The 12439-nt window shown below is 39.7% G+C and overlaps 1 protein-coding gene across 2 annotated transcripts in view; it reads right to left on the minus strand.

Annotated features, from left to right (window-relative positions):
* CDK5RAP2 (CDK5 regulatory subunit associated protein 2) overlaps positions 1-12439 on the minus strand; it is a 106840-nt gene that overhangs the window by 83297 nt on the left and 11104 nt on the right. For both annotated transcript variants that reach the window (XM_019540655.1, XM_019540656.1), the window contains 7 exons: positions 11588-11664; positions 9987-10110; positions 5165-5310; positions 2976-3138; positions 1330-1383; positions 806-925; positions 99-191 (listed from right to left, as the gene is read on the minus strand). In XM_019540655.1, the coding sequence (XP_019396200.1) occupies positions 99-191; positions 806-925; positions 1330-1383; positions 2976-3138; positions 5165-5310; positions 9987-10110; positions 11588-11664 (777 nt within the window). The remainder of the gene's footprint in view (positions 1-98; positions 192-805; positions 926-1329; positions 1384-2975; positions 3139-5164; positions 5311-9986; positions 10111-11587; positions 11665-12439) is intronic.

Raw genomic sequence — 12439 nt, forward strand, 5'->3', positions numbered from 1 at the left:
TTTTAAATTAGTTTTAATTTCTTCCTCCTTGCTGTTACAGTGAAATGTCTTTCAATATTTCCACGCAAAGGAAGTAATTTAAATCATTTGCATCTTACCTTGAACTTCTGGATTTGAGCTTTGTGAGTCGCTTCTCTTGCGTTAACCAGTGAAACATTTAGATCTTCAATTTCAGAACCAAGTTCTTCATTCTTAAAACAGAACAGAAAAAAGAATTCATGAACCCATGAATAGTCACAAGTAACACTATCAAAAAGCTCTCTCTAAATGGCCATGGTTCAATTATAAATTAAACTGCATTCTCCCTTCACCCTACTGAAAAAAACTACCCAAGAACTTCATAAAGCACTGAAAATGTCCAACTGAACTTGACATGTAAAGCAACAGTATTGTAACTGTACATAAACGACTACAATTTTCCATACACATCTGACCTTCATTTGAAGGTAGTCTCTCCTAATGCAGCTTTTATTAAGCTCATATTCCACTGGCACCACAATGGAAAGTGCATTCTTCATATTTTCTGCCAGCTCAAAAACTGTTCTTTTCTCATCCTCAAGACCAAGGCCATCAATTCAGCCATTTAACCTTTTTCCATAGCCAAACAACTAAATCTCTAGACAGCACACCATTTTAAAGTAGCGAGCCATTACATATAAGATTCCTCAGAAATGCAGATGTGCATTAAAGGACTGATTTTCAAAGCCTTCTGAAGTCAAATGAAAGACCTTAGTGACTTCAATAACATTTGATCAGGCCCTAAATAGCCTGACTTTTTTTTTTTTAAACAAACTAGTCAACATACCTCTTTCTCCTTTGTTTTTAATGCAAGCGTTAGACCTTGAATTGTTTTATCCCTTTTCAAACCATTTTTCTTTTCAACAGCAAGCTCACTCTCTCTCTCCTGCAGTTCTTCTTGAAGAGACTAAATTGGATTACATGGAAGCTGCATTATATTAGGCAAGTTCATACTAAAATATAATGTAAATGCAGAGTTTCTGTTAAGCACACCATCTTATTAGTCTAGCCACTAAAACAAAATACAAAGCCAACTCTGCTGTCTTCACAGACTTTTGGAACAGAAATATGAAGGGAAGTTGATGTAGCAGAATGGCATGAGTATCAGACATGCCATCTCAATATCTAAGGAGTGCTGCTACTTACTATCCTGCAAACTGCTTGGAAAAAGACTGAAGCTGCAGTCTGCCTCATAATGCAAAAGGGTTTTCTTTGTTTCAACATGAATCGAGACCACTCTACCTTTGAGTGCTTTACAAAAATGCTTTAAGTTGTAAAAGCTCAAATAAATAGGAACAAAATTTAACATACCTGGATTTTTTTTTCAGAGAAATTTCTCTCATTTCTAAGTTCCATTTTAAGAGCCTACAAGAAGAGAATAGCCGTTACCCAAGGTAAAATTACTCAAAGTATGCAGATTCAATCGTTAAGGATTAAAAAGAAGAAGAACGAAATAGAGGTTCTCTTTTAGAGCTTAAGAGGAGTATTCCTCCCAACCAGCTCTGACTGTAATATTTATAGTTATAGTACCTTCAACATTTTGACAAAAATATATAGCAGACTTCCAGGAAACAATTATAAGTCTGACTTCTACAGAATCATTGTAGAAAGCTTTAAAAAAAAAAAAAAAAAAGCCAGGTTTCTTGATGAGACATGACAACTCTGCTTGACAAGTTAACAAAAATGCATTTTTAAGGAGCGGTTATCTATGACAACAGGATACACTTTTCAAGTAGATTTACTTGAAACTGCTCAAATTTAATTAAGACTCTTCCTTTTCTAGTAATTTTCCCCAGAAAACATAGAAACTTAGAGGCAAGAAAGGATACACATCCACACATCTTTAAAAAGAGAAGGGCAAAAGTTATTTATTGTTCCAACAATACTAGTAATTATGAAGAGAAATCTGACATCTCAACAAGAGGATCCTTGAGGTGGACAAAGGCAAGGTCATAAAAGAATAAAAAGGTACCAACTTCTGCCTATTTCCCCATAAACTGATTTTAAAAAGATATCCCTTAGGCTTTGTGGGCCTCAAAAACAATACTTCTCATCAACCAAGACAAGTTAATGAAAGCTTTCAATCCTTTCATTTCGGTGTGCCTCTGATCTTTTAATTCGTTATTCACACCAATCCTGAGAAGCGTTCCACTTTCCAGTTTTTGGCAAAGGAGGAGGAAAGGTTGCTTTTCTGAACAACATACCCAAAAATAGTATTTTGCGCACAAAAATGCAGAAACAAGATTTCTCAGGAGCTTTGACAGCTTCCATGATTTATTATCTGCATTTCATCGTCAATCTTCATTTATATTATTTGCAAAGACCCAGGGAAAAGATGGGGGAGGGGGGAGGAAAACAAGCCTTAAGTTCACTTCTGATTTTCAGTCTCCAAGATATCAGTCTTTTTCTTTACAGAGAAGTAAAAATAGACAGGTGCTGGTAAATCATTTTTCACTGCAGAATCTGGATCTACACCTTCCCTTTATTACAGGAGTCCTACTTATGCCTACCTCCATTATCAAAACCTCTCCTCCAGAACGTAATAGTGAAGAGACGCTTTAACTTTCAAAATGATTTTCTATGTTACACAGGGAAAATGATCTACTGAAGAAGAAAAAGTCTTAATAAGGACAGAAAGCTTATTCATTTCAGTTTAAAACATTTAAGCAGATGTGTGTTTCTATTATATGATAATTAAACAAAAGCTGTAAATTGTGTGCAAAAAATGTAAAAATACAAAATAAATTAATAAAAACTATGATCTGGACAGCAAGGAGCAATACTGGCTGCCAAACCACAATATGAACAATGAATGGAGCAGGATGAAGTTGAGGAGTCAGGGACAACTCAGAGGAGCTCTGTATTACAATAGAGTCACTTGTTTAGTGTTATGCTCAAGACCTTTAAAATCCTAGACCATGTGAGACTTGCGATGTACAACTGTTTGGTTTCCTCACCTCTATCTCACTATCTTTTTCATGCCTCAAAGCAAGAGTAAGTTCTCTGATTTTTTCTGCTGACAAGCTCCCATCAAAAGGTCCACTTTGAGACTTTTCCGCTTCAAGGTGCTGAATTATAGCTTCTTTACTTTTCAAAGACAGATTCAGTTGCTCTATAAGTCTAAAATTACAAGATTTAAATATTAATCGTATATCATCATCATCTAAAAATCAGATCTCGAGCCATTACAGTAGATTTTTTGGAGCACCTCCCAAGGTTCAAACTCCAAACAGCATTTCTCGACCATCAACCTCACTCCTCTCCCCCTGTACAATAACCGAAAAGAGTACCATAATTTATAGCAAACAGCTAAATAACAATCAAGTATTCTCCATTTTGTTTTTTTGGGAACAGCTTTCCCCAAAGCAGCCTGCTGCTTAAGCCTTTTCTTCTTGACATTTTCAAAGCAAAGAAAACTGTACTTCAAAGCTTTCTAATACTTAACAACCATCAGCGCGGTTCACTTCCTGCCAATTGCCAACTTAATGCTGAACAAGCCACTCAAACATAACCTGAAAATTTGAGCAAGAGTCCCACTTCTCCTAGTTAAAGCGCAATAACAAAGCTCAGTGACAACCCTTCCTTTACCCAAGCACTCGTCTTGACACCCAAATCACTTCCACGGATAAAAATCACAGCAATCAACTTCTTGGCTTAATGAGGCAGCAGTTCCCAACTCATAGCCAGTTGGCCACCAAGGCCCATAAAGTCTTTCCTATAAATATGCAAGAATGAAATTCTTTAAATGTCAAAATAATGAAGGAACTAAGACTAGAGGTCCAAGAGATCCACTCCACATATTACATCATAGTACAATGTACAAAGAACTATTGCTCTGTAGCTTAAATCGTGGGTCACCAGCAGCGTTTGATCCAGTAAGGCTTTGAAATTTAGTTTACTGCAAGGACAGAACTATTCAGCGCTCTCGTTTTCTAGCCTTAAAAGCACTTACTCTGATCCACCATTGTCTAACCGTGGAATATCGTGGATACTGGATCACATAAATGAAGACATTCCTATCACCATCATCATCTCCCACACAAGCTACTCTCTGCTTGCTATAAAAGCTGCAGTTTAAAGTTTCCAAAGTAAATGTATAACATGACAAAGTATTTGTTTCCAATTCAAGTGACTTGGGACAGCGGCTGTTAAAATCATATAGGCAAAGAGAGGTATGGGCTGAAAGAAAGATGATAACCAAATGATTTATGCCATAGGAGAGTTCAGATTTACAGCTTTCAACACAGTTAATGGAATAGAGCACCTAAACTTGTCACGAGTCCCTTAGCACTCACCGTCCCTTTTGGGCACTACTCCGAACACAGGACATTTGACGTTTCAGACCAATGTAACTTTCCACCTACTACTATTGTGAAGCATCTGCACAGTTTAGCTTACAAAAATCCTTGCATGCCTGCAGAGAACAGGAAAGTGCACTCTTTAAGGATTGGTAGGCCCTCAAGACAGTTCTGAATCTACCAAACGTACGGAGTTGTGCTAACTGAATGCATCTTCCACTAATACCATAAGGGAAAAAAAAGGCACAGAGTGCAATTTTCTCTTCCAAAAGTTTACACGCAAGTTCCAACTGCTTCTTGAGCACCAACTCGCTATGCAGATACTTTTTCACCTACCAACAACTCACATCTAGCGCTCTCCAAAAAAACTAGAGCAAAAGCATTAAAAATCCTGCCAATTTCTCCTAAAATTATTAATTTCAATGGATGCATCAATTGGACTGAATAGCACATGAATACATGAAAGCAGCAAATGAATGCAAGCGTACACACTGCAATCCCCATTCAACAATGGCAAAATAAGCATTATTTGGGCACAAAAATAAATAAGAATAACGACCACCACAGCCAGCTATTTACTTAAAAGCATTTTTATATCACTTGTACATCCACTCTTCCATTTTCAGGTGCATTTAAGCTTCTGTTTTGCTACCAAACATGTAGCTTGTAAAACCAGCTGCTATATTTTATTCAATAACTGATTTAAAAGACACGTAGTAACATTCATGTATCTGAAGGTGTAGAGATCAAGGCTTTAAAAATCTATATTTTGTATCGACTGGTCTTCACGCTTTTTTCACCGTGAATAAATTTCCATGGATCAGAAACATTATGCGGAAGAAGCTGACCTGTCTTTTTCATTTCCTGCAACTGTATCCAGATCCTTTAGATTTGAAACCAAAGAGAGTTTTTGCTCGGCAGCCATTCTTAGAACTTTTTCCCGCTCTGTCATCGCAAAGGCTTTTTCCGCTTCTTCTTGGGCAGCTTTAAGATTCTGTAATCAAAAACAGGCACGCATGATGCAAGTGGGAACAGTAAAACTAAATGTTTACAAAGCTTTTCCATGCTAACGTTTCCTCCCCAGCATTGTATGCTGTCAGTCCCTAATTAAGTTTAGCATCTTTCATATAATTTGTATTTAAAATATTTCACTAAGGCTCTCCAAATGCTTTAACAAATATCAGTGGATTAACCTTCAGGAGACACAAAAATCATGCACACTCTTTTGGACAAGCGCACATTATCTGCCTTTCTTAGTAATAAGAAAGGTTGAGCACAGAGAGGTGAAGTGGCTTGTCTAAGAGGCAACAAGTATGTGGAAACAGAACAAAAGTGACCTAACTCCCACATTTAAACAGTGAGCAATGCAGCCTTAGCCTATCAACTTTTACCTTAAAGAAAAAAAAACGTAAAAATCAAAGCCAGAATGGTTAAAGGGATCTTTATTTCAATAAAAGAACAAATAAATATTCATAACTACAGTGCAAAACAGGTGGAACACTTTCCATCACACAACACTTGTGGGAACTAGATGATATCACCATACATTGGCCTGCAATTTCTCTGCAACATAAACCAAAATTCGGGCAAGATGCAAAATTTAAGGCCAAATTCTTCTGACAACCTAGGTTGTCAGGGAGAACATACGTAGTCCAGACTCCACAAATAAAACCCATCTTTCTTAATGTATCAAAAATAGTTAATAGATATGCTGGATTACTTCTCATTTAGTAGACCTTGGTTTACCAGTATGAGTTGGTGACATTGTGAATTTCCAGGTCTATGCTCACACCCTCTCATGACTGGGTTACATAAGGCCATTTGCAGGCACCTACTCCTGGGAATTTGGACCATAACCATAAAGCCCTTTTGGCTAAGATCAAGTGCCTGCTACTCAATGGTGCCCTCCGGTACAGGAACTGCAACAGGAGGTGCCAACACCGGGGCTACAAAGCAGAGACTCTTGCCCACATGCTGTATACCTGCAAGCCCCACGCAAGAGCATGGTAGCTGTGCCACAACGCTGTCCAGGACCAACCGGCCTAGATCACCCTGGCCTCAGCAGGGAACGCATCTGTCAACCGCACCATTCCAAGCTACAAGAGCCAACTGCACATGGACATCATTGTGACCAACCAAGACAGCAAGCATGTCACGATGACAGATGTCACCATCGCCTCGGAAAACTGGCGACAAGCTTTCGTTAAGGCCAGCGAACAGAAGCAAGAGATGTACCAGTTACCAGCAGATGTCCTAAGGAGCCGGGTATACGACATGACGGTCACAGTGCTGACTGTTGGGGTGCTCAGAGCATCGGACCCCAGCAACAAGAGTGTCCTGAGCACCTGCTGAATATCCCACTGCTGCACCAAGCTGATGCACCACCTCATGATGTCTGACACCACCTGCTGGTCCAGGGACATCATGAGACAGCACCAGTACACGGACCCCACCAGACTGCCAGCCAGAAGCGATGCAGAGGGGATTGCCTGACTGCTCCCCTGCAGCTACACCTAATGGACTCCAAGGACTTTTGAAATCCCACACTCTTCCCTACCCCACAACTGTATCCCACATGTCATTATTTGTAATTGTGTGTGTGCGCTTTACGAACCATCTCCCTACTCAAATGCGATACTCTTGTGCGGGGTCTCCTGCATGTTCTTTGCCCTATACACATCACATCCTCTCCCCCTTCTTCCCACCCCTTCATCCCCAGGCTTAGTTGACTGCATGTTTTATATGCAACTTAGTTGCGTTCACACCCCTACACCCATCCTCTACCATGTAACCCCTGGCTCAGGTCTTCTGTATTTCCTTGTGCCTTGAACTTTGTCATCCTAAGCTTTAATATTTTCTAATAAATTATAAAGCACTTATTCCACACACCCTTCCTCTCTCTATACCCTCCCTACTCCTTTCAGTTTTGCACCTTTGTTAATATTGTTCCCCGTGCCCAGAATAACCTCCTTGTTATATGCCAACACAAGCTCTCCTTCCTTCAAACTACTATTTCAAAAATTAATTAATTAATTAATTAATTAAAATAAAATAAAAACACTCTTTTAAAAGTAATTCTGCATCATGGTAATCACCAGGCCGTTTCTTAAGAGTTGCTCTGTATCTTTGTGCATCTGTATTAACTAAAAAAATCTTCAGGACAGACAACATCATACCTAAGCTGCACAAATACACAGCACTACATAAACACACCTATTAATAACGTATGTCTGGTTCATGAGCATTAAGAAAATCAACCTCAAGGCCAACACTAATCTTTTCTATTTGTAGGAAAACACTGACTAGGTACTCTTCACATTATGGTATTTGCTCATCTGCTCTTTCATGAAGTTCTAGACAAACACAGGTCTAATAGACCCCTTTGGTGTAGAGCAAAGATTCTCTACACTCACCGGTATTAAAATGACTAACACCAGTGAATCCCGAGAGACAACTATCATGATCCTCATGTTAAAATTCCACCAAACAGAAAAGGGCAGAGTGATTTTTCTCCCACTGGAAAACCTCACTCCTTTAGGGGTGCTGCTTGATCTTTCTGGCAAGGAGCATTAGCCTCAGGACTATAGCAATAAATCTTAAGAACAATTATCCCTTGTAGGGGTAAGCAAGTGCACCACCAACATACCAGTTGGCACCAAGTACCTTTTCCTATAGAAGAAAGCTCTACATTACCCTTCCTGTACACAAATAGCACCCACCCCCCAAAATCCATCACCCCCTGACAAATCACCCCAAATTAACCTTCCAGCATATTTTCAATACATGCACCTCTGAATCTAGGTACAAACATTCCCAGCAAAAGAAAACTGAAACATCATTTCATTTGCCAGGTGATGCTGCTGCCTCCCTCTTTTCTTAAAAGAAAAATCTTTCAACGTCTCTCCCTTTCCATACTTTCTCGCTCAAACCATGTGTGTGCATGTGTGTCCCCCTGAATAGCAGATTTATCATGGATTAATTGGAAACTATACATGCCCCTGGTTAACATAGCAGCAGCACCTCTGGAACCAATATTTGCCATAGGTAATCCCAATCATTGAAAACAAGTTATTCAAGAAAGCTTTACTCGGAGTTCTCTCAAAATAGTTATATACAAGTTAACATCTTCTCATGCTGCTGCAGACAATGCCTAGCATAAGCTGATTCTCTTTACCACTAAAGTAGGTATAGCAGTAAAAGGCAAGTTGGTAGAATACCAAAAAATACTTTTTAATCCAAATCCCTGGGAGCAAGTGCATGCAAATGCCTCTCATAATCCAGTCACTTCACAAAATGAACACTAACTGGGGGGGGGGGGGGAAAAACCATATCACCAACTCATACTGGTAAACAAAGATATATAACTCCAGTGTGAGCAGGCTTGGGGATGGGGCAGGCGGCATGGACCATTACAGCATGGCTTCAGTTCCCTAAGGCTAGGAACAAACATTCAAAAAGCCTGAGCCAGAATTGATTCGATCTTTGCAGGTTAGTCTAACCTGCAAAGCTTGAGCCAGTTTGGAGGTGCATAGACATTCCCTTTTCATTCCAGAAAACGCCTGTCTAGGCATGCAGTGGCTCAGGCTAGAAGCCAGGGGGTGCTAAATCAGCACTCCCTTCCCTTCCACAGGGCTGAGCTGAGGGGGGGGAGGTGCGTGGCCAGGCCCCAGCAGGACCTCCGATGTTCCCCACCTTCCAAGCAGCCCAGCAGGTAATGTTTATCACCCCTCAGTGATAAACAGTGTTTATCAACCCATTAAGAAAACAAAACCTCTCTCCACTAGTTCAAACTCTTCTTAAGCAGCTTTTCCAAGGAACAACATTAAGTTGATTAGCTCCAAAAAGCCTGTCTACCTTTGTGGTCTCCCACAGCACAAACCATAGCCAGTATGTGGTCTGCTAGCTAATGCTGAGGTGTATGCATAAGGCAGAGGTAGGGGGAATAATCCCTGCTTAGCAGAGAGAAAGAAGGCAGACAGACGTTCTGTGCTTGCAAGTCTCTGCCAGAGCTCTGTCCAGGGAGGTGGGGCGGGGAGGGCCAGCTCTGCTGTGGAGAAAGCCCCACCCAGCCCAGACAGCATGCTGGGATGCTTGGAGAGTCTGGTTTACCTTAAACCAGCAAGAGGTCTGGGACAGACATTGCATAAACCAGTTTGACCCAAATCAGTTAAGTCTGCTACTACGTTCAACCAGGTTTACCTCAAACTGGTTTCAGCCATTTTCAACTGGTTTATGTGCACTAAATGTCTGTTGTTACAGGTTTAAACACTTAAACCAGTTTGTGTGTAACGTCTGTCCCTAGCCTATGAGCACACATGACTAGTAAAAGCTCGTAAAGCTTGCATTATTTCAAAGCCTTCTCTCTAAAGTCTAACTTGTTCTGAATGTACTTGAAAACGATTTAAAATACGAATCTGGTAGAAAACTGCCCACCTTCTACATTTATAGCTTTTAATAATATTGACAATGCCTCTCTCCTTCCATTGCATTTATCCTGTTCTCATTCTAACCACCTTTCCAATCCCTGCCACACCTCCCTTGAAGCTGAAACAACAGCTCCACAAGAAACACTTAGGCAGGTCATAATCCTGTATGCCCCAGAAAGAAAAATAAAGGCGCCAGGGTAAAAGCAATAATGAATTCAACCATGCACCAGGACTGGAAACTTGCCTCTTCCAGAAGGTTGATTCTGCTGGTAAGGATTTCTTCCACTTGCTCCACCTTCTTCCGAGCCGCTTCTTTCACACGTTGTACTTCAGTGTCACCTCCCTGAGCCAAGCTCTCAACTGCTTTTCTGAAAGAATAAACAAGTTAAGACCAAGATGACATTTAAAACAAAGATAGTGAACAGTGCCGTTTCCTAATCTTGAGCCTTTCAGTTACGTAGAATAAAGAGTTTATTAGATAGTCTTCCTATTCTTGCACAAGTGACTTAAATTCACATGTAACAGGATATTGTGGCACATTATTATGGAGTTAAAATATGACTGTGTAAGCAAACAAATATACGTTATCTGTATCCATGTCACTGTATGAATTATACGACTGCAGATAATTATATAACATTATTTGGGTAGAGTCTGTTTGATGTAAAGCAACAGAAGAGCTACACAAGCACCTTGCCACTACTGTTAAGCAAGGGCCCTTTATCATTTTTTGTAACATAGTATTCTATACAATGTGGTATTCCCCTGAAATTTTTCAAACTCCAAAACAGTCTCCAGAAAACTACAATTCACAAAGAAAGCAATGCTACCAAAAAAAAAAAAAAAGGCATAAGCCAGCTGAATGTACATATACATATCCTGAGACTTCCCCAACTGTCTTTTCAACAACTGCCAATGCCTTGTGAGGAAAGAGTTAATTTTTTTTTTTAAACATTTATTTTATAGAGACGTAGCCACTCCTACCCATGATATACTTAACCTATTATTTCCCCCTCAAGCTGCCCTACAGTAATCCAGCAATAGACTTGGACAACTGCCTGGAAAGACCATATTGAAGAGTAATTCAATCCTGGCCCCATCTGAACCTTGGCCTCTCCAAGGCTGCTGGCAAGTGGGCTAATTAGTGATAATTCGGTGCTTTCTAAAGTGAACTGCAGAGAAGCCTAAACTCAAAGAGGGCACGTAGCAGCTTTTAGTCACTAACATGACAACCTAGAATGGTTATAAACCCCATCATTTTCTAACTGCTTCTTTTAAGCCAATGACTAGTGCTCAAAGCAATCTAGTCTGTCTACAGTATGTATCCTCTACAGCTCATACAGAAATGAAGTAGCATGCACAATTAAGAATTAAAAAAAAAAAAAAATCAAGCTTATTAACAACTGAGAATTGTTTTTAAGCGAACACATGTGTTTAAATAAAGCAAGGGGCATACTTCATTCTGAATCAACATTCAACTAATGCCCCAGCAGTGTGGTTGGTGATATTTCAGGTGCTGTCTTTTGGAAGCCAAAGAGTGCCCTGACAAAAAACGCACCATTAAGAACCTACATCAACTTTATACAAGGAATGGGATGTTAACCTGGGTCCAGTTTAAGCAATTACATTCTCTCAAGCTGAAAATACCCATGTACTTGCGTTTTTATGTTATTCTTCACTGTCTAGCTTACAAGTAAATGTTACCGCATGCTTTTAAGAATTCATCCCGAAGGGACGAAAAAAGACATTTCTTGACATGCCGCGTGTAAAATACTCTGGGATTATCATATGGAGAAGGCATCAGAGAAACTCACGTTGATGGCAAATTGTTACAGTGATACTCACGAGGCTTTGATGAGCAGTTTTTCCCTCTCCTGCAGTTCATGTTTCAGACTTTGTACCTCAACCTTTAGCTCAATGTTCTAAAAGACAAAGTTCAGTAAGAAGACAGTTAGGCAAGATGCCAACAAAACAAAATTAATCCAGTACATTAACTACTCTTTTCTTCTTTTTACAGCCAATTAACAAATTAAAAAAACAATTAGAGAAGGATGAAAATGGGAATTTCTGACTTGACCTTCAAAAGAGTCCTTATTTTGCAGTTCTCCAACATCTCTAAAGCTTCTGAAAACCATGATGTTCAACCACAAATGTCACATAGTTATCATCTGTATTTTCTCAACCACACTTGCAATTAATTTTGTTACACTTCAAACCACTTCCTGCTTTCAGACTGAACTGGCAGTATTGTCAAAACCATGCAAACACGAAAAGGTTCACAACTATAAAAAATAGTGGGCGAGATGCTGTCTGGGATTGTTGATCAGCAGCACCATATCAATTTTAAAAGATAACTGCTAAAAGATTGATAAGGGGAATTTCAGGATAGTCATGCCTTAGTCATATGCAGGACATTCCACTAGGGGCACACTTTTGCTCCAATATAATGAAAACCCCTCCCCAGGTGCTGACATGTTACCTGCTTTGATGACTTCTTGGCCTCTGTATAAGCCTCTCATTTCTATTCTCCCAACTTTGGTGCAAAAGAACAAGACTAACAATTAGGGAGAAATAAAAAAGCTCTCTCTAGATGCTTATAATTAGGACCTACCAAATTCATGGATTTCCGTGAAAACTGTGAATGTGGTAGGTCCCCCGTGAAAAATCCTGGTCCCTGCAAAAAAGCAAGTGGGGGGA

Source organism: Crocodylus porosus, unplaced genomic scaffold (genome assembly GCF_001723895.1).
Source record: "Crocodylus porosus isolate Cpor-Errol unplaced genomic scaffold, CroPor_comp1, whole genome shotgun sequence".
NCBI lineage: Eukaryota > Metazoa > Chordata > Crocodylia > Crocodylidae > Crocodylus > Crocodylus porosus.